This window comes from Acanthochromis polyacanthus, chromosome 14 (assembly GCF_021347895.1).
Source record: "Acanthochromis polyacanthus isolate Apoly-LR-REF ecotype Palm Island chromosome 14, KAUST_Apoly_ChrSc, whole genome shotgun sequence".
Taxonomy (NCBI): domain Eukaryota; kingdom Metazoa; phylum Chordata; class Actinopteri; family Pomacentridae; genus Acanthochromis; species Acanthochromis polyacanthus.
In genome coordinates, this window is record NC_067126.1 from 13,902,824 (window position 1) to 13,926,424 (window position 23,601).

General features: G+C 41.0%; 1 protein-coding gene across 1 annotated transcript in view; it reads left to right on the forward strand.

Annotated features, from left to right (window-relative positions):
- LOC110970873 (complement C1q-like protein 2) overlaps nt 1–21,578 on the forward strand; it is a 33,439-nt gene extending 11,861 nt beyond the window's left edge. The window contains exons 1-2 of the mRNA XM_022221193.2: nt 19,526–20,345; nt 20,697–21,578. Of these exons, the coding sequence (XP_022076885.1) occupies nt 19,764–20,345; nt 20,697–20,876 (762 nt within the window). The 5' untranslated portion in view covers nt 19,526–19,763 and the 3' untranslated portion in view covers nt 20,877–21,578. Of the gene's footprint in view, nt 20,346–20,696 lie in introns of the transcript that reaches the window.
- The last annotated feature ends 2,023 nt before the right edge of the window (nt 21,579–23,601 follow it).

Below are 23,601 nucleotides of genomic sequence, written 5' to 3' on the forward strand. Positions count from 1 at the left end.
TATACCAGAAAGGGTAAAATAGGGATTTGTTTCTGTATATGATGTCTTTATTGTTCCACATGTAGTATCTATGTGGTGATTAAATTGTTGCAGATTAATGACCAAGAGAGAAGCATCTGTATATGCAAGTTGGATAGTTTTAAGGGGATTTTTTTCAACACTGTAATTACAAAATGGAAGGAAATTTAGGCCTCCTAATTTAGAGAAAATAAAATTTGTATGAAGTTCCAAATTGAGAGTGGGTTTTAATGAATTGTTTAAGCCAATTTATTTTGAAAGTATTGTTTAAAGTGTAAAAGTCTAAAAAGTTAAGGCCGCCCTTATCACATGAGTTCATTATTACTGATGTTTTTAATAGAGTGGATTTTGGTCCTCCATATAAAGTTACATAGCAACCTGTCAATATCTGTTGAGACCTTTTTGTTATCAAGAGATAAGCAGCATATGTAAGAACGGGATATTCCTTAGCTTTGGTTAGCAAAATTCTGCCTTTCAATGACAAATTCTTTGTAGCCACTGGTTCAATTTTTCTGGGTTTTATTAATAATTAAGTCAAGTTCAGATTGCATCTGGTTTCTTTATCTTTAGTAATGATGGCCGAACTTCAGTGGGATGTACGCACGCTTTCATGTCGCTCTGAGTGAGTGAAGTAATCTCTTTCTAAATGCCCTAAAATTGCATGCTGCCTCATGATTTTGGTGAACAGGCTCTAAAGAAAGGTTTTCAATGAACTTGCTCTGGAATAACAACGCAGAAGTTCGACTCTAAGACAAAGAAGAGACACGTGACAAACAAAGGAACACAATGGACGTGAGTAACCTGGAGAAAAGCTCAAACAATGCTCACAGACTTTAAGATGATCTTTCTAAACAAATTGGTGATTTATGCGCAGACGTGGGCCAAAATGACTATGGAAATGACACACATGAGGGAAGATTTGAAGCTTATACGCCTTGATCTGCGCGAGGCTCAGGGCAATATAAAGAAGCTGGAAAAAAAAAAACCAACTGGAAGAACGAGAAGAGGCTTCTACAGAGATGTTGAAAAAGCTGACCAAAGAACAAAGGGAAATGTCTGAAAAACTTGAATACTTGGAAATAAGTCAAGACAAAACAATATCCGCATATATGGCGTTCAAGAAGGCTTGGAGAGTAATGATGCAATTGATTTGTTAAAATAAAACTGCTATCAAAAGCTGAGTATCCCACCTGACATCATCCGTACCGCGGCTGCACACCACTCGTTGACTCAGAGACCAGCCGGAGACGCTGTTACGCCAAGATCACTGGTGGGTCAGGTTCGTGCAGTTGGAACACAAGACAACGCGTTCTGAACGCAGCATGGTTCCAAAAAAGAAATCCGGATCGGAGACCGTCGCATCTTTTTCTCCCAAGACTTCTCAAGTAAGATCCAAAAGAAAGAAGTAGAATACACACAGATGAGAAAACTTCTGAAAGAAAGAAACGTAAAGTCCCATATAATATATCCAGCGAAATTGAGGGTCTTCATCGAAGGAAACGCGGCAATCTTTGGCACATTTGAGGAAGCGGAGTTGGGCCTGCGGGAGAAGGGCATACTGCAGTGCGGAGAGCCCCAGCAGAGCAGCGCCACGGTGGACAACGCTGATACGTCGGCCTAGGAGCGCAAGAGGAGCAGAAGTGGAGACAGCGTGAAAGGACTTTGAAAGATCCTAAGGTATGCGGCATGAATATTTAATAATTGGGAAAAATATGTTATTCTTGAGAGGATCTTTAATTAACTTATGCTGATATCAAATAAAACCTCTCCTGACCATGGGGGTCGTCCTACAATGAGTTAAGATTAGGACTATTTCATTTGACAGAATGATCATTAAGAAAAACCACCAGAGCATGATAAACCTAAGAAATTTGTATAGATTTAGTTGAACCTTTTGCTGATCTTTTCAAAATGTATTTTTCTGTATATTTTTGTAATTGTAAGTTTATTTTTCAGATGTTTTAGTCTTTTGAAAATATGGTTATTATTGGTGTAGGGTATATTAGCCCCCCTTTTTTCTGTAAAAGCTACTAAGGCCTGCTCTGTTTGAATGTATATAGCAGTTAATTGAATTAGGGACCCCACAGAGGGGGGGATGTGGGCAGAAAAGGGATAATTCATCTAACAACCCACCACCTTTAGTGGGACAGTAGTCTCACGGTTCAGTCATGATAGAGTGGCTGACAACAGTTAATTTTTCCTCATAAAATAACAACACTGTGGAATGGTTGTGTTAACCATGTTGAGGTTACAGAATGTGGAAGTTCACAGGGGTTTCCTAGGGCACTTTTGTTTACTTATTTGTTTTTTATTTGTATATGTATGTTTTAGAATTAAACAACACAGCAAAAGGCCAGTCTTTAAAGTAAATCATGGGAGCCACTAAAGATTGTTACAGCAAATGTAAATGGAATTAATAATCCAATAAAAGAAAGAAGATAATGGAAACACTTAAAAAAAATAGGGGATATCATTTTTATACAGGAAACACATTTGTGTAAAGAGGAACATGAAAAATTAGGTAAATTAATTGGAGCCAATTTTGCAACCTCCTATACATCAGCTAAAGAGGAGTAGCTGTGCTCCTTAACAATTAGTTTAGGGGTTTGTCAAAGATAAGTGCATTAGGGACAGGGAAGGAAGATTTGTCTTTGTACAGGGAGAAATAGATGCCCAAGCTGTTACTTTGATTAATGTGTATAACCCACCAGGAGAAGATGTTGCTCTCATGAAAAGAATCCTACATTGTTAATGTCTGAGCGAAGGGATTAACTATATTGGGAGGAGATTTAAATTTAATAATGAATCAAAGGTTAGATACTGAAAGTCAAGTAAAACATAAATCTGAATCAACAGCTAAATTATTAAGGGAGGCCAAATCACAGAATTTGGCCTGTTGGACATATGGCGTATCCTCCACCCCAAGGACAAAGGCTTCACCTTCCACTTGGCTGCACATAAAGTTTCTTCTAGACTGGACTATTTCTTTATGTGGACCATCCGGCCACAATAGCGGCGCCGCTGTGGCGGCGGCCGCAAACGCCGGTGGACAGCTTAAATCGTCATGAATCCGCCGGTATAAACCACTTTCAGATGTGATTACCACAGCGGGTTTCGCTCGTGGTGAGCGGCACGAAAAACATGACGACATCGTGTTGGTGCCCACGAAACCGAAACAAAAACTGACGTGACAGTTTCACGAATCCCCGTGAGACCGGGCTGAGACTTGAGGTGTTCAATGGCAGATATAACTTACTGTAGTGTTAGTGGTCTGTCACCGAATTTATTCAAATCAGTGTTGATTAACTTAGTTTCTGTAAGAGATCCCAAAAACTGAGAGGTGGATTCTTCACTATATTTGATTCATATAATTTGGTATAGAAATCTGAACAATAATTAGCTATTTTTCGAGGGTCATCTGTAATGTCTCCATCAATGTTTAGTTTTGTATTGTGCTGTTTTTAGCTTTGAAAAAAAGCGTATTCTGTTCCCCTTCCTCCAGCCATCTTCTCCTGCTTCTCACAAAGGCCCCCTCGGCCTTCAATCTACGTATAAATGTCGTCCAATTTGTTTTGTTGACTGATTAAATGTTGATGTTCACTTTTAGTTAAATTTCAGGTATTTTTGTGTATTGATGTTATTTCGCAAGTTAGATTTTCTTCTTCAGCTTTTTAGCTCTAGTGATTGAACTTCTGTATGCTTCTAAACAATTTGATTGTTTGAATTTTAACAGTTCCCAATTATTGCAGAAATTTTTTTCGAATAAAGACTTATGCCAAAAATGCTAAATTAGCGGAATGGACAGTTTTGGAAACAGCTTCATGTTTAAGAATAGAGCTGTTCAATTCCATATGAACCTCTTTGGTGAATATTAGGATTTAGAGAGAGTTGTATTGAAATTGGTTTGTGGTCTGTTAAAGGAGTAGTGAAGATATTGACATTGATGAGGCTGCTATCAAAACAAGTGGAAACCAGCCAAAAGTCTATGCATGATAAGCTATTGCGTGCTTTATTGCTCCAAGTATATGAACTCACATCAGGATTGTTTTGTCTCCATATATCAGTTATACTAAATTTGTGCATAAACTGTGTTTAAATTATGAGGCCATAGAATAATTGGCTCGTGGAGGCCACCTATCCTGAAGACCATCCAAAGCAATGTTGTAATCCCCACCCATCACTATCATTGCGTTTGGACATTTAGAAGTCAATGTAGAAAACAAGATTCCAAAAACATTAAGCAACATATAATTTTCAGATTTTGACTTATACTCAAACAGGTTAACTAGTAAAATAACAGTATCATTGATATCGATATCCAAAATAAGGAAATGGCCATTAGGATCACCTTCAGAATGTAAAATGCTCTCATCAAAGGAGTTCTTCAGGTAGCAGTACCTGCTGCTCTTCCTGAGCCATGTGATAACCATATATCATTGCCCCACTGTGCTTTCCATAGCTGTGTCGTTCTTAACTGAATCTCTCTCTTGAAAAAGAAAAGTTAGTTTTTGTTGCTTTGCAAACAGAAATAAGGCTTTTCGTTTGGTGTTCTGTCTCAACCCCTGGCATTAAGAGAAAAAACAGAAAAAGGACAATGTAACAAGGAAGTACAAGGAACAAGTACTATAAGAAGTAGAAAATCTCAAGTACTAGAGAAATGGAGAGAACAATCTCTATCCCTTAACAATAGATTACAATAAAACTGCATGATTTAGTGTTAAATAATCTCCTCATCAAGTAGACAATACCAGCTAAAGGGGCTTCAGTGACTTAAGAAGGGGGAGAGTAAAAGGCTTAATATACTGTATCTCTCAATTGCAGAAAATAAACTATACATTTTTCCCCATAATTATTTCTTTCTTAGTCCCTCATCACTGTTGTAATAAAGCACAGTCTATATCAAGTCGCCTTGATTTCAAAGTTAGAATTTCAATAGCTCTCAGTAGTTGTCTTAGAACATATGATCAGTTTTAAGTGTAGAGTACAATAAAGGGTGATGAGTACACACAAAAACAACTCAAAAAATTGGGGGCAAAAAATAAGCCAAAAACTTAAGGATACAAAAACAAAAAAAATGGACAGAGAAAGTGCCATGACGCCTTGTGGTGAAGGTCATGTCTTCAGTAAACCTTTGAAGTCATCTTGGCAGTGTTCATAGGCAATTTTAGGTATGGGGAGCCGCATCCATGAATGATGTGTCCAGTTGAGACCGATCTTGCTGCTCTGACGTACCTCCGTTCCATTGATGATGACACGGGTACCAGCAAAGTGTGCCTTCCTTCCTTCATTTTTTGCAGTTTCGTATTGCTTTGTCAACAGCAGTTAGATCTTCAGCAAATCTCAGTTTACTGTTTTTAAGGTATTCACTTTTTTGGCCATCCTCCACAGTAAGTCTCTTGTAGATCTCTTAGTGAAGCGGATAAGGGTTGTCCTCAGCCTGTTTGTCGGCCCTAGGTTTTTTTCTAGGTGGTGGACAACATCAGTGTCATCTGTATTTTTTTATTTTTTTTGCTGAGAACCAGGTACAATAGTACAGCAGATGTTGATAACCTTGGCCTTGATATCTTCTGGGTTATCTTCATGGACACCATGGAGTCTGAGGTTCCACCTCCGTCCGTATCTTTCAGCCTCATTAAGCTTAAGTTGCAGATCTGTTATTTGCTGGTCATATCTTTCACTGGCAATTTTGACCTCTCTCATATCAGTTTTCAGAGACTCAACTTCTGCAAAGGCAAAATCTATGGACTTCTTCAGGGCTTCAATGCTCCACCGTGTTCCTGGTGATCATGCCCTCCAGATTATCTGCTCGCACATTAATTGCGGTGACAATGTTGTTCTGCAAGTCTGTTAAAGATATCTCAGCTTTTTGTTTTTTTTCTTTTGGCTTGACTGGTGTATCAAGAACAGATACAGGTAGGGGGACAAGATCATCATCTGATTACAAGCGTGGGTTTCAGAGATGTATACTCTTGATCGGTGTTGGCTGCGTAGCAGCGGTAGATGCAGTAGTAGCTGAAGAGCTCATTGGAGCTTATGAATATTTAAGGCCACTCCAAAAATCATGCCTTCTTTGTGGGAAGGAGGTTCTTTCTCTTACATTGCCTTCCTTGTTCATTTGGCTTCATGTTGAAGGAGGGCGGCCCCAACACAGCAGCGAAGTAGCTATTTTTAGTCTAGCTGGTGTTTGTGCCTTAGTCAGCAAAAAGGGCATTTGTCTCAGGATTAGATGAAAGATCAGAGTTTAAAGGCTGGAGGATTGTTCAGAATTAGTACTTAGTGGATCATATGAAAAGTTAGAGGTATGAAGGTAAGGGCCAAAGATCTGAAACATTGCTCAGCTACAAGACTTGCGTCTGCCTTGGTTGCCATCTTGCCACGTCCCCTCCTCTCTCTCTGTCTCTTGCTTTCTTTCTCTGTCTCGCCCCCCTCTGTACTGTGCCTCTGGTTGCGCCGGTCGTTGGGCTCATTGGCTCCAGCTGTGGTGGAGCCACAGATGGACCTGATCTGTCATCAGCGCTGGATAAAGACCTGCTTGTCCCTCCATTTGCGCCAGACCCTAGCGTCTACTACGGTAACGAGCTGGTCTGGTCCGAGGTAGCCTACACATCTTCTCGTAGTCTCTTGCGGAGTTACGAGATAACCTGTTTGTTTGTGCAGCGCTAAGTTTCTATCACCCCAGCAGTGGGGATCTTCCGGCGGGGGCACGGATTATTGCTACTGTTTATTATTGCCCCTAGGTTTTACTGTTATGTATATTGTATAAGTGTTGCTTATTGTATTTTAAAACTAACATTCCTGCACAGAACATGTAATATTATTTTAACACAGATCAAGGGTAAAAATTGTTGTTCACTGTGATGTATAGGGTAGTGCTTATTTTGATTAAGACTGATCAGTATACAGAACCCCTGATGTTCATGGTTTACAACTGAGAACTAGTTGCTTAAAGTACAGAATATTATCAGTAAACGTTCTAAGAAGTGGAAATCCACCTGGTTGTAAATAGTGCTGTTCTTGCACAATATTTGTCAATTTCCCTCAGGATACTGTCGTTGAATAGCCTAGCCGCGTTAGACCCATGTTCTGAAGGGCACAAGGGTCTAGGCACGCTCGACAGGGAGGGAGGCGGCTAAAAGGTTGTCTATCAAATCCCTCTGCAGCAATTGGGTAGGTATACAATCAATCAACGCAACGAATAGGCTGACGTAGTTCCTAAAGCGCCGGCGGATTGTGGCTAAGTCCCATTAGCTTCCAACCAGTGGAGCCGCAGAGCCAACTGGTTAATTAAGGATTTGCCATATCCCGTCGGGCATAAGTCCAAATACGTCTTTCTTCTCAATGAAACACTTCAGTGCCGTCCTTTGTTTATCTTCAAGTTGAATTTAGCTTCAAATCTTTAAGGGCTGTGGCCAAGCCGAGTCGAAGATAACAGTCAGTTGTTTTTGTCAGAATCGTCGCGCCTCTGTCGTCACTTCGTTACGCCCGCCTTCTGACTCTACACTTCATGGTGATTCGTCCAGCCAGTTTTAGGAGCATCCAGCCTCGAGCCTTATGGAGGGTAACTAGACCCACCCTGGCAGAGGAATTAAATTCGTCGCCGTGGGTTGTCTAGTGCGGCTAGGCTAGGTCGTTGAACTGACCAGTTTTACATAACAAGCAGATGCTGCAGCTGATGATGCTGTAATTCACATAAACAAGGAAATAAGTCTATTCATAATTGAATGTTAACAGTTAAAAATGAAAAGGTCATATACAGCTTTCCTGTTGGGTTAAAGAGCCAAAAACATGAAAAATACTTTGTACAAGTGAAGAGGTCAGTAGGCAGCTTTCATTTTTTTCTTATAACTTTTTAGTGCACTCTGGCGTTCCAACCTGCCTGCCCCATGAGAGACCTTCTCCAGGATGACATAGGGCTTATGGAGTGACTGGTTATAGACTTCGCAGGTGCCAGATCTCAACTGAGCTCTGATATACTGACATGTTTAAACAGCAATGTCCACTACCATTATCAGAACACCAAATGAAGGAATATTTTTGGAAGACTGCTAGTCCCTCACGGTTACAGAAACAATGCCAAGGAGCACTTACGCTCTTCTGGTGTCATGGTGACCTAGCACCTTACCCTGACATTTTAAGCTGGGTTTTCTTGTAATTCATCACCCATCTGTATATTGTGGAAGTTATAAGAAAGAGGGATGCAGGCTGCACGCGGAGCAGTTGAGGGCAGTGTGGCAGTCAAGACACTGAGCAGAGAGGAGGACACAAAGAGAGCCTCTGGTAGGAGGAAAGACTGATGCATTTGCCAGGGTAAATAAATGACTAAGTCCATGGCAAAGTAACACCATTTATACATCACTCGAATATAGAATCAAGTCGGGCATTACATTTCTCTTAAGCAAATAATGCTTTTCAGTTGCTATTTATTTTGACATACATGTTTATGAACATGTAAATGAAGCAATCAAGTGTGACAAAATGAAGAACTTGAGTTTCAGGTTGTGATGGACCACAGTGAAGTGCAAGCTTCTTGGGGGTACTTTGGTCTAAGTGTAAATGATGCCGACACACACAATTAATATGCGTATTCAGTTTTACAAATGCAAGCTGAGTGACTCTGTTTTTCTCAAATGCACGACAGTGCTAATCAACTTACAGTGATTCCATTGTACTCATCAGGGAGTGCTGTCACACTGCAGAGGCTCTGTGGCTGCGGTTTGTGTGTCAGTGCACTTGTCTACATAGATTGTTATGGACTGCTTGCCACGTGTGTGCATATGCCTGTTTGTCGTGTGCGTGTGCACGCGCATGTGTGTGTGGTGCTCATCAGCAACATTGGGAAGTCCTCGGAATCGACAGCTTTGTTAGCTGCTAGCTTAGCTGCTGAGATGAGAGGATATGAGAAGTTAAATCCCAGATCTTTGGAGATAAGGATTGCTGATCTTGATAACAGAAGGCAAGTCATGCCTCTGTAACAGATTAGACAAACAGGGAAAGGGCACCTGCCAACTTTTAGATAGCTCCAACTATAAGGCACTTCAAGAAGCTAAAGATGGTGATGCACAGAAGGAAAAGATCAGATGGTTCCTCTGTGCAATTCATTTGAAATCAGAGCTCACATTATGTAGTATTGATCAGAAATTAACCCAATGTATGACAAACATGCACAGGGAATTCGTTCTGTGTAGGGCCTCTTGGGAACACAGGCAACACCTGCTGTTAACAGATGTCATAAATGCTTTAAGATAAGGTGCACAAAATCAGTTTGTCATCAAGTGAGAAAAATTAAAAATACACCCAATTTCAGTGGAGCTACAAGTTAAGAGATAGCGACAGACCAACAGACAGATTTCACCCACAATACATGCCCTTTTGCATTCAGATGCACCGCGCGAAAGCCTGAGGCAAAACCAAGCCACTAACTCCCTGCATTTAAGTCACAGTTCACAACAAAATGAGGATTGAGTGTTGTAAATACCCAGTACATCTCTTTATTGCCAAAGAAGATTGCAGTATTTTATTTTGGAGTTTACCTTTATTTAAAGTCGCTAAATGTAACTTCCGGTTCATGCTCATACTTTGAAATGATTACTTCCTGTTGCAGCTGAGCGCGAACTCGCTTATCAGCAAAAATAAGACAGAAAAGGATAAGGACACGGAGAGTCATTGACACATAAATATGTATTTTGCACTTAGCAGCCCTTGAAAGAGGCACAAGTATGTTTGTGTGTAAAGATGACCAATTTGGAATGTTACATGGAACTGAAGTGTACATTTGTTGATTTTTATTACTAAAGCTAAGGTCTGTCTAATGGTTGTAAGAGTTAGCATTTATAGCTTACACGTGCTTTTGTTTTTTCTAGCTCTTACGGTGAAGTTTGAGGGTTTACTGCCAATAAATCCAAAAAACTCATCAGTAAGTGTCATCCTTCAATCAAGGGGGTATGCTACAGTAAGAGCTTGCCTTCAAGAAGAGTGAGAACTTGTCGCCGAGAGAAGCATGAGCCGCTAGCCTAGCCAGAGCTTCACCCCATGTTGCTACAACGAGCTGCCTGCGATCTCAAGGAACGGCACGGCAACAGCGCGGAGCAGCGAGCTGCAGCAAACGGTCTAAGGTTACAGTGACAAGCAATTGCTCTCAAAATGGAAAATATAGAAGAACAGATGCCATGAGAAAGAACAGCTAAAAGAGTTGCAATGTGAAATGGATGAAACAGCTAATGAAATGTTACCAAGGCGATCAGAACGGATTAGTGTGCCCACGGAGAAATGCCTCTCATATCAAAAAGATGAACAGACTAAAAGAGAGAGAAAACTGTTAACCATCTATGAACATTGGAAAGGCCAGGTCAGAATATACAGAGAAAACCTGAAAAGCGATCTGTCAGATTCACATTAGCAGAAATGGCAGATAATATTTGAAAAGACTGTGAATGCAATGACGAAAGCATACAGTGAACTAAGAGAGCGTGATACACCATCCCATGTCATAAGGCGCCAAAATGGACTCTTGTGAATCAGTGACAAAGACATTATGAAGATAATTTCTGAGCGTTAGCAGCCATTGATGAGTATGATGCAGAAAGAGAAAGGCAACGCCTCCATCAGCTCTTAACTTATGAACATGCTAAATCCATATTTGGTACTGTATCACAGTCAAGTCGCCACTCTGAAGCAAGCATTGCTGCCAAAAGAATAGATGCAGCCGCAGAATTAGCTGCAAAGGAAGCTCAATATAAAATCACACAAGAGGAAATTAAACAAAAGGAAAAAATAAGAGAAATGGAGGAGAAACAGGAGGGAATTGGATGCCACAAAAGTCTGAACTAGAGCGTTTACAAGCAGAAAAAGGAAAGGCAAGCTGCACGTGCAAAATTAGAGATTTACAACATGGAATTGAAAGTTGATACAGACAGTCAGTTAATGTTACAAAACAATGGGACTTCTATCAACCACAAACTTTGCACAACCAAGCCCCAGTACTCTCTACAGATCATATCACCGTTCATGCAACAGTATGCATCCATTCCAGTGAACAATCCTGTACAGCAACTGCACCCCCAAGTTAGCACTTCATCGCCTCCTACAGTCATTTCCCTGCTGGCTAAAGCTATCCAAGACAGCCATAGCTGTGAACAGAATCCCCGTGCCCATGCCTGTCGTCTTCAGCGGAGATCCAATCACCTACATCGAATGGAAGGCTTCCTTCAGCTCACTGGTGGACTGCAAAAGTATATCTCCTGCTGAAAACTGCACTTGTTAAAAGCTATATCACTGGTCCAGCACTACAATGTCTTGAGGGCACATTTTATCGCAGTGACGAAGAGGCATACAAAGATGCATGGAAAAGACTTGACCAGCGCTACGGTCAGCCTTTGTTGTTCAAAGGGCATTCAGAGACAAACTCTCAAAGTGGCCTAAAATTCACTCAAAGGATGCAGAAGGTCTAAGGGCATTCTCTGATTTTCTCACAACCTGTCTCCAAGCAACACCACATGTAAAGGGCCTAGAGATCTTAAGTGACTGTGAGGAGAACCAAAAGTTATTGCCAAAAATCCCAGAATGGCTCACAACAAGATGGAATCGTCAGGTCACAGCTGCTCTCATGGAAGGCAAAGATTTCCCCTCTTTTAAGGATTTTGCAAAGTTTATAGCATTCGAGGCGGAAATTGCATGTAACCCTGTGACTTCTTCATACGCACTCCATTCAGGCAGCTCATCTCTGGAAAAAAGACATGCAAGGGAGATTAAACCAACAAGGTCTGCAACTCAAGTCTTCACAACACAAGCTACTGTACATGCAGACAAAGCAAAGTCAAATAACACAAAGCTAAAGGTACCATGCATGTTCTGCAAAGATGAAAGGCATCAGTTGTCAAAGTGCCCAAAGCTTCTCAGAAAAGTCGGTGGACGACAAACGGACATTTGTAAAGGACAATAAACTGTGCTACGGGTGCTTAAAGGTGGGCCACAATGCAAAAGACTGTCGTCATCGCCACCACATGTGACACCTGCAAAGGACGACACCCCACTTGTTTGCACATTGAGAATTACAAATCAAATGAAAAGCCCTCAGAGCCCCAGAAATGTCCCTCCAACCATAGAAAGTGATTCTACGGCAGCCCACAGCTCTGAACGTCACAAAGGTGAGTCAGTCAGGTAGCACCTCCATGATTGTTCCTGTGTGGGTTTCTACTGCCCAGAGTCCGTTTAAAGAGCAGGTTAGTGTACGCCTTATTGAGACACACAAAGTGACAACACATTTGTCAGTGAAGAGGTAGCTAATCAGTTACAAGCAGACTCCCATCCAGTTAAGCTAAAATTAACCACGATGCTGGGAGTTCACATGACAGTCAAAAGTCAGAGAGTATCAGGGCTGCGTGTGAGAGGCTACGACTCAGATGTCACATTGACCTTCCACCCTCTTACACAAAAGACTATATACCGTTTAACTATGACAACATACCCACGAATGAAACGGCAAAGCAATGGCCCATCTGTCAGAGATTGTTGATAAAATACCACCTCTCCTGAGCTGTGATGTTGGACTGCTCATTGGATTTAACTGTCCCAGAACTCTAGCTCCAAACAGGTTCTACTTGGAAAAGACAATGAGCCATTTGCCAATCCAGACAGATCTAGGGTGGAGCATTGTTGGTGGCTCCACATCAGTGTCCAATGAAGCTGAAACAAGTGTGTGCCATAGAGTTACAGTAAAGAACTACCTCCTGTCACACCAATGGACGTGATCAGTGTTCTCGAGTCAGATTTTAAGGACACAAAGACAAGTGATAAGACAGTCTCACAAGAGGATCTCATTTTTCTGGACAAACTCAAGCAAGGAATAAAGAAAAATGAACAAGGACACTGTGAGATGCCTCTCCCATTCAAACAAAGGCCACGCCTACCTGACAACAAAAAGGTTGCAGAATCAGACTTGAACATTTAAAGCGAAAGTTCAGCAAGGATGAGAAGTACAAAAGGGACTACTTAGCATACATGAATGACATAATTGAAAGAGGAGACGCTGAAGAAGTATACAACGAAGGAATACAAGGTGAACAATGGTATATTCCCCACCATGGGATTTATCATCCCTAAAAACCCACAAAGCTGCGTGTTGTATTTGACTGTTCAGCTAAACACAATGGAACAAGTCTCAACGATCATCTCCAAGGGCCAGACTGATAAACAATCTGTCAGGTGTTCTCTTAAGGTTCAGGCAACATCCCATGCTTTAATGTGCGATATAGGAAGATGTTCCATCAGTTCCACGTCAATGAAAGGGACAGGGACTATCTACGTTTCCTTTGGTGGAAAAACGGTGATACGAGCTCACAACCTCAAACCTACAGAATGAAAGTACACCTTTTCGGTGCAGCATCATCTCCAGGCTGTGCAAATTACGTACTGAAATACTTAGCCAAAGAGCACAGCACTCACACCAGCAGGTGCACAGTTTATGGAGAAAGACTTTTATGTTGATGATGGAGTTACAAGTACAAGCACAGTGGAAGGAGCATACAGTTGGCACAGGAGGCCAGAGAAATCTGCAGCAAAGGTAACCTCCGGCTACACAAGTTCATCTCAAACCACCACAGTGTTTTGCAAAGCATCCCTCCATCAGAATGTGCTGTAAACACAAACATGAAGGACTTAACATTTAAAGATATGCCAACAAGAAAGAGCATTAGGCATCCAATGGAACATTGGAAAAGGACTGTTTCACATTTGACAACACACTAAAAGTCCAGCCAGCTACACACAGAGGCATTCTATCCACTGTTGCATCCATCTATGATCCGCTTGGATTATTAGCACCATATGTACTAAACGGAAAGAGATCCTGCAAGAAATGTGCCAGCACGGTATTGGATGGATGAACCCCTACCAAATTCTCTCAGGCCAAGGTGGGAGAATTGGCAAAGTGACTTTGTAAATCTAGAAAAGCTAGACATACCTCGCTGTTGTCTACCTGTTAGTTTTGGCAAACCAAAGGAAATCGAGTTACACCACTTTCAGATGCGAGCTCAAGTGGTTATGGACAATGCAGCTATCTGAGAGCAAGAACACTAAAGATGAGATTCATTGCTCTCTAGTAATAGCAAAGGCCAGAGTTGCTCCAACTAAACTGACCACGATCCCCAGACTTGAACTAACAGCAGCTGTAGTTTCAGTCTCTGTCAGTAACATGTTAAAGGAGAATTGTATGATGATGTGAAAGAATATTTCTGGACTGACTCAAAGGTAGTATTGGGCTACATAAACAATGATGCGCGTCGTTTCCACACCTTTGGGGAAATTAACAGGGTCCAAAGAATCAGACAAAGTACAAGCCCTCAGCAATGGTTTTATGTACCATCAGAAGTGAACCCAGCCGACAGTGCATCAAGAGGTACAACTGTTAATGAGTTAATCAAGTCTAACTGGTTCAGTGGCCCCACCTTTCTGTGGAAAAATGAACTGCCTACACCACAACTGTTGAGCTGGATCTGGCTATAGGAGATCCAGAAGTCAGAAAAGTACAGACAATGCTAACTAAAGTCACAGACACTGTGAGTCTTGCTGAACGTTTAAGTAAGTTCTTGTCATGGTCCAAAGCTATTAAAGCTGTAGCACATCTCATAAGAAGGGCTCAGAAAATCAAGTTAAGCGCACCAGCTTCAGTAAGCGAACAAGCAAATGCTGAATGTGTGATCATTCGGGATGTGCAGAGTCAAACATATGGACAAGAAATAAAACTGTTGAGCAAAGGAAAACAGCTCCCACATCACAACAAACTGTTTAAGCTGGACATGTTCATGGACATAGATGGTCTCCTCAAGGTGGGAGGGAGACTTCAACATTTACCAACAAGTGACTCTTTCAAACACCCAATTGTGATCCCAAAAGATCATCATGCAGCCAAGCTCATAATATCTCACTGTCACGACAAAGTAAACACCAAGGAAAAGGATTTACGATAAATGAAATCAGATCTAATGGCTATTGGATCCCCGGAATGAGCAAAACTGTCGCTTCATCATCCGTCAATGTGTGATCTGCCGCAGACTCCGCAGAACCCAGAGGGTCAGAGGATGAGTTATCTACCTCCACAGCGCTTAGAACCCTCTCCTCCCTTCACACATTGCGGCATGGACTGCTTTGGCCCGTTTGTGACAACAGAAGGAAGGAAACAGCACAAACGATATGGACTCTTATTTACCTGCTTTTGTTCTCGTGCTATTCACATAGAGTTATTAGAGGACTTGTCCACTAATGCATTATTAATGCACTGAGGTGTTTCATTTCAATCAGAGGTGCAGTCCGGCAAATCCAATGTGACCAGGGAACAAACCTTGTTGGTGCTCAAAATGAGTTTAAAGCAGCCTTAAATGAACTGGATACTAACAGATTAAGTACTTACTTATCTGAAAGACAGTGTGACTTTGTGATGAATGCACCCCACTCGAGTCACGCAGGGGGAGTGTGGGAGCGTCAGATAAAGACTGTTCAGAAGTGTACTGAATACCACTCTGTCACTTGCTCATGCCAGACTCGATGCTTCATTAAGGACTTATTCTATGAAGCCATGGCTGTAGTCAACAGCAGACCCCTGACTGTAGATAACTTGAAACAGCCCTGACAGCGAGAACCGCTTTCACCCAATCACCTGCTCCACATGAATCCAACGCACCGTTGCCCCCACCTGGTGCTTTTTCAAAGGAGGACCTATATGGCAAAAGGAGATGGCGCCGTGTGCAGTTCCTTGCAGAGCAGTTCTGGAGCCGCTGGAGACGGGAATATGTTCACAACATCATTTCAAGACAAAGTGGCACACAACAAAGAGGAACCTGAAAGTAGGTGATGTTGTGTTGGACATAGATGAACAAGCGCCCAGAGGCGAATGGAGACTTGCCAGAGTTTCAGAAACTGTCAGTGGAAACGATGGACTTGTGCGAAGAGTGAAAATCTCACTTGGAGAAAAGAGACTAAATAACAAAGGTCAACGCTCTAGTAAGCTATCAGTTGTAGAGCGTCCAGTACAAAAACTTGTCTTCTTGTTAGACAGTTAAGGTAACCACTTTGTATGGGTTATTTTGTTTGAAAAATTCTTTGTTGTTGTTCTCATGTAAACCAACACACAATTTTGGTGGGAGTGTAAATAACCCAGTACATCTCTTTATTTGCCAAAGAAGATTGCAGTATTTTATTTTGGAGTTTTACCTTTATTTAAAGTCGCTAAATGTAACTTCCGGTTCATGCTCATACTTTGAAATGATTACTTCCTGTTGCAGCTGAGCGCGAACTCGCTTATCAGCAAAAATAAGACAGAAAAGGATAAGGACACGGAGAGTCATTGACACATAAATATGTATTTTGCACTTAGCAGCCCCTTTGAAAGAGGCACAAGGTATGTTTGTGTGTAAAGATGAGCAATTTGGAATGTTACATGGAACTGAATGTGTACATTTGTTGATTTTTATTACTAAAGCTAAGGTCTCTCTAATGGTTGTAAGAGTTAGCATTTATAGCTTACACGTTGCTTGTGTTTTCTAGCTCTTACGGTGAAGTTTGAGGGTTTACTGCCAATAAATCCAAAAAACTCATCAGTAAGTGTCATCCTTCAATCAAGGGGGTATGCTACAAGTGTCATACAATTACTGGCAGAGGTGGGTAGAGTAGCCAAAAATTGTACTTAAGTAAGATTAACGTTACTTCAGAATAATATCACTCAAGTAAAGGTAAAACTAGTGATCCAAAAAAATTGCTCAAGAGTAAAAAAGTATTTGGTGAAAAGACTACTCAAGTACTGAAAGCACTGAGTAACTGTTTGATTGTAATGTCCGATTTATTTATTTATTTATTAGAAATGACGAGATCAGACAGACAAAAGTGTAAAATAATGTGCAAATTCTGGTATTTCCAAACAATAAAATAAAAGACAGCAAAAATAAACATCTTTACAAAATGACAAGTTAAGGCACAAAAAACACAAATTTCCAAATCTCAGTTTTTCACAACGTAAAATTTTGAAATAAATACCTGTAGTAATGTAACGTTTGTATGTTTGAACAATGCAAACTACTTCCAGTGACAAGATATACTGCATGCTCATAGAGTCTATGACATCGACTCTATGAGCATGCTGATCACCTCCATATCACACGGACCTATCAAGCCTGACGTCACGCTTCACTTTGCCCGTGTTATTAAAATAGAAGATAAAAGATGGAGATATCCATGCTAATGGCTACTATGCTAATGTTGTCGGACTCCGAAACAAGATCAAATTTCTCGAAAATGCCTCTGTTTTTTTCATTATCTGTCTGCTACATGTGTAGAGTTTGTGTCACTATGCTGCTAATGTGACTGCAGGACCACGTCTGGTGAAACGGAGTCATGTGATTATTGTTCAATCATCTGATTGGTGAAACACAGTCATGTAGTAGGTCCACCAGGGGCATCTCTCTGGCAAAATAAAGCATATCTAATGTGGTAAATAAAAAAGTAAGGAGTGAAGTGTAGCCCAGTGTAACGGAGCGTTTCTAAATCATAAATCTACTCAAGTAAAAGTAAAAAGTATGGCAGAGAAAAACTACTCTCAGAAGTATGTTTTTTCAATAAGTTACTTAAGTAAATGTAACGGATTTAAATGCAACTCGTTATTAATAATCATGGACATGAGACTACTCTGAGTGCGTAATTGTACACCAGGCTCCGTTATGCTGCGGAGTCGTATCATGAAACAGACAAGAACCTTAATATATGTATTTGTTTTGCTCCCGCATTCTGCAATTTTTAAGTGTCAAGGGGAATATTTACCTGTCCATTTTTGCACAAATCTGCCCACATGCTTGTCCCATCCCCTCCGCGCATTAGCACATGATAGGTGAAGTAATAAATTCCAGACACTTGGCATGTAAACCTGCCGGTAGCCAGGTCGCAGTGGCGGTTCTTTTACGTCACCTGTGACGTAAAAGAAGCAGTGAATACATTTCCCTGCCATCTCCTCCTAATCTCAAAGCCTTCCTCATCCAGAATGTATGTTTCTTGTAGGAACATGGTTTTACAATCCAAATCTTTAAGCTTCCTCATAATGTGATTAATAAAGTTAAATGAGCATTGCTCGGATTCACTCTCCGGCAGGTTCACCAGCCTCAGCTTAGTTACTTGCAATCTCAACTGCAGATCCAACACTTTAAAGCCACAGCTTCATAAACAGACATCTCAAGCCCTGATGTAAAACAAAAAACTAAAACAATCTTATTGACTACATACCACAACTGAGTGAACCAACCCCTTTATAGAAGTTCGGACTCCATAACAAACTGATCCTTTACAGCTTATCCCATTTGGATCAGTATATTCTTAGCAGCAGTGTGTCCTTTGACTTGGTTAGCAGTATCACTAGAAATGAGGTGAGGAAGAAGCAAAAAAGAGAGAGCATATATGTCAAAAGATGTCAGATCACTAACAAGAAATAACAAATGTATCTGTAGAGCTGCTTTTCAAAAGCAGTATTAAAGTGCCTTATACATGGCAAACAAACAGAGATATGGAGGATTATTTAAAGAAATAAATAAGTTGTTGCACATATAAATAGCATTTCAATTCCTCATATCCTCAGGTAAAAATTAGTTTTAAAAAATGACTTAAAAAACCTCCTCAAGTAGTTCAGAGCTTTGGTGCCCTGACAGCAAACAGCCAGCAGGTTCCTGTCAAGGGACCTTTGGCTGCACTCAACAGGGAGAGAGCAGCTCAAAATAATGTGGAGCCTGAGGGATAAAATCTCAAAATCAAGCCTAAAACAACTGATGCTAAAAGAGGCAAGGTGTGATGTTTTATGGTTTTAGTTAAAATTGTAGCAGCTGCATATGAGCTGGAATTTGTTGAATGTGTTCATATTTACACATTAAAAAAAGACTGCTATTACCTTTGATATTCAAAGTCAAAGCAAGAGTCATCAGGATCAAAATTAAAGCAAAGGCTGAAATATCACAATTGGAAAATAGTTCAGTCTTCAAAAACACTGGATTCTACACAGTCCATAAATTTTATTGAACATACAGAAACATCTTTCATGCTTGGTCAGTGTCCAACACAGGCTCTCTTTAAAAACATTACAGGAACAGCCAGGGTCAGGATTATTTTCTCTGTAGATGATAACAGGTATAAGTGCATTATCTATATCTAAGTTGATTGTCTCTAACTGAGAGAGATAAAAAGAGAAAATCTATTACATTCTGCTGGAAATTCAAACTGTCACTAATGATTTCTGATCCCTTTCCCTTAGGGCTTGATGGATTTATAATTCATACATAAAGATGACATGGTTATCATTGCAGACATAATCTACATTGTAACTGGCTTTGAACTTGTTAGGTCAACAGCTCTTGACTCCCCTCTCGATTATTGCAGACGAGCATAACCCGCTGGAAGCCTCTTTCAGCTCGGAGATCAGCCGCGTCATGCGCTGCCAAAACGTATATTTCCCCTGCCAACTGTGTGAAGCCAAGTGACACTGGCACCACGCTGAACGCTGCAGGCTGAACGGGGCTTTAGGGTTACAACACGCTGCTGTCTCTCTCTCTCCTCACTTTCTCCTAGGATTAAGTGAATCAGTTTCGGTCTGCTCTCTTTTCGCCGTGGCTTTTAGCACTTTCACACCTTCCACCATTACCTCCCAAAGCAAAACAGACTTTTTAGCGCTTGCTTCTCGGACTCTCCAGAGGAAGGGAATCGTCGCCGCTGTGGTTGGCATCGTTATGGTTTTGGCTCTCATCATCGCAATTCCCCTGCTAATCCAAACTTCTAAGACCGATGGACACTATGAGATGATGGGCACCTGTCGGATGATCTGTGACCCGTACAACCCCAAACCAAGCGCCACATCCTTGGAAGTCATGCGGGATCTGAGTGCCATCCCCTCTCCATCCTTTGTTCAAGGGACAAAAGGCGAGCCGGGTAGGCCGGGAAAACCCGGGCCGAGGGGGCCAGCAGGCGAACCGGGGCCACCCGGTCCAAGGGGGCCTCCGGGTGACAGAGGCGATTCTGCAAAGACCGGGCATCCCGGGGTAATGGGCTCAGCGCGGACCGAAATCAGCGGAGAGTTGGGCTCTTCTACCGGTGGGGCAAAGATAGCATTTTATGTGGGTCTGAAAAACCCCCATGAAGGATACGAAGTGTTACGGTTCGACGACGTGGTCACAAATTTGGGGAACCACTACGACCCGGCTACCGGCAAGTTTACATGCCAAGTGTCTGGAATTTATTACTTCACCTATCATGTGCTAATGCGTGGAGGGGACGGGACAAGCATGTGGGCAGATTTGTGCAAAAATGGACAGGTAAATATTCCCCTTGACACTCTTAAAAATCGCAGTATGCGGGAGCAAAACAGATACATAGCTATATTTAGGTTCTTGTCTGTTCCGTGATGCCACTCCGCAGCATAACGGAGCCTGGAGCGCAATTACGCACTCAGACTAGTCTCGTGTCCATGATCGTAGTGTGGACTTTGTTTCTCTATTTTACATGGTTTATCCAGTAATCTTATGACACATTAAATGCAGGGAGTTAGTGGCTTGGTTTGCGTCAGGCTCCGCGCGCACCTAAAGGTGCGTCTGAATGCAAAGGGGCATGTACTGCTGGGTGAAATCTGTCTGTCTTTCTGTCGCTATCTCTTTCTTAATTTATAGGTCCGAGCTAGCGCTATAGCGCAGGACGCAGACCAGAATTATGACTACGCCAGCAACAGCGTCGTCTTACATCTGGACTCCGGGGACGAGATTTATGTCAAGCTGGACGGCGGGAAAGCGCACGGTGGAAACAACAATAAATACAGCACATTCTCCGGCTTCCTTTTGTACCCAGACTAGTGTGGAGCAGTGGACTCTTAAAGGACTGCCGTGGTCGGAAATAAAGCACAGTAAAATCCAATTAACACCGACAAGAAGAAGCTGCAATGCAATGAAGCACCTCACAGACTTTTTTTTTATTTTTTAGAAATTATTTGTTTATTTATTTAATCTACTTGGATTAGGGAATTCGACTTTTTCCAGTTCCACATGTTTTGCAGATTTTCTTTTTAAAGAGCAGATTACGACCAAAATATCCTCAAGACATTTTTGGAACAGTGTTTTCTGCTTTAGAAATAAGTGACATGACTGTGTGGACAGTTTTAGAGAATCATTCTGAAATATGTTAACTTTAGTTCCACATTATTCTGACGCTCAGTGGATTCGGTGTGTATTTGCAGTTTTGGTGTTGTTGCATTTTCTTTTTGTGCCGTTTGTGGAGTTGGGGTTACTCTTTGTACTGCATTAAAACTGGACTCAGAGTACCTTGATGAACATACAGAGAATAATACTGGGTGATTTGATGCCATTTTTGCTTGAAATCTGTCTCATGAAGATTTATATATAAACAGTCTATGTGTTTGTTTATCCAAGAAGTAATGAAAATCAGTAAACATGTGTAAACTGTAAGCCAATTAACTGTTTATTTGCTTTTGCACAAATGTTTCTAGATGTGTTCATATTCCAATTGTCATTAATTTCAATAAATGATTATGTTTTCTATGTCAGTGTGGGGGTTTTATGGTTGTTAGTAAAACCAACAGGGTCTGATAATTTCTCACCTCTGATACTAGACCTTTCGAATCAGCTGGTTTTGGATGGGTCACGTGTAATATTTGTGTGTACATACACATGCATACACACACACACACACACACATACACACACACACACACACACACACACACACACACACACACACACACACACACACAACTACAGTTATTTTAAGATATGCTTTGTTTAGAAGGGAGGTCACATGTTGAAAGGAGCAGTTACTAACAGTGAGACATGTGACAATGGGCCCTAAGTACATGCTGCCTTTTCTTACATGTAAAAATGGTAGGAAACCATTGATTTCATCTTTAAAGATGTATTGTATTTTGGGAGCTTATCATATGTTTCTTCTACAAACCTTGATTTTAAAATGTCAACCTCAAAAGTAACTCAGATTTAGTGAAGATGTATGAAGTCACAAAAACAAAAGTACACTACCTCAACTGAGGACAATGCTTACAGTACATGTAGCTGCAATCCACCACTAGTGACCTCATCAAAATACAGAGGTCACTATCTATCATGCCCCCTCTAAGTGTCTTAACATGGTTAAGACCCAAGAGGAAAATAAAGAAAAGAAATACAAATGTATACATCTGATCAGTTGGTAACTTTAGGACTTAGCTCTTTATAAAGGAGGTAAAAATAGCTCCATGTCCAGCAGCTTAGCAGTAAAATGCTATTTATATATTAACACATAACAATCAAATCAAGTAAAATGTCAAGGGCACATTTTATCACATGATGTATTTAAAACTGCATTGTGGCGCTACAATTTCAGTGCTTTTCCTCAATAAAAACTGTGAATGCAGCAGAATTTTGCAAGTACAAGTCTATCATTATGTTAATGACAAAAATAATATGGTATATTAACATTGTTGTTCATGCACTTTTACTTTAGTGAAAAATATGAGGACTTTCTTCCAGTCCATTTTGTGAGAGAGAAACAACAGACAGAGAGTGCATGCGTCCTCCCACTATGTACACACGTGGACGAAATTGTTGGTACCCCTCAGTTAAAGAAGGAAAAACCCACAATTCTCACTGAAATCACTTGAAACTCACAAAAGTAACAATAAATAAAAATTTATTGAAAATTAAATAATCAAAAACAGCCATTACTTTTGAATTGTTGATTAACATAATTATTTAAAAAAACAAACTAATGAAACAGGCCTGGACAAAAATGATGGTACCTCTATAAAAGATTGAAAACTATTTGACCAGAGTGACATGATTAACTCAGGTGTGTCATTTAATTGACATCACAGGTTTTTCCAAACTCATAATCAGTCAGTCTGCCTATTTAAAGGGAGACAAGTAGTCACCCTGCTGTTTGGTGAAAAGGTGTGTACCACACTGAACATGGACAACAGAAAGCGAAGGAGAGAATTGTCCCAGGACATCTGAAACAAAATTATAGACAAACAACTTAAAGGTAAAGGCTATAAGACCATCTCTAAACAGCTTGAAGTTCCTGTGACAACAGTGGCTCATATTATTCAGAAGTTCAAGACCCACGGGACAGTAGCCAACCTCCCTGGACGTGGCCGCAAGAGGAAAATTGATGACAAATTGAAGAGACGGATCGTTGGAATTGTATCCAAAGAGCCCAGAGCAACCTCCAAAGAAATTAAAGGTGAACTCCAAGGCCAAGGTACATCAGTGTCAGATCGCACCATTCGTCGTTGTTTGAGCCAAAGTGGACTTCATGGGAGACGACCAAGGAGGACACCACTGCTGAAAAAAACTCATAAAAAAGCCAGACTGGAATTTGCAAAAATGCTTGTTGACAAGCCACAAAGCTTCTGGGAGAATGTCCTTTGGACAGATGAGACCAAACTGGAGCTTTTTGGTAAGGCACATCAACTCTATGTTCATAGACTCAAAAACCAAGCATACGAAGAAAAGAACACTGTCCCTACGGTGAAACATGGAGGAGGCTCAGTAATGTTTTGGGGCTGCTTTG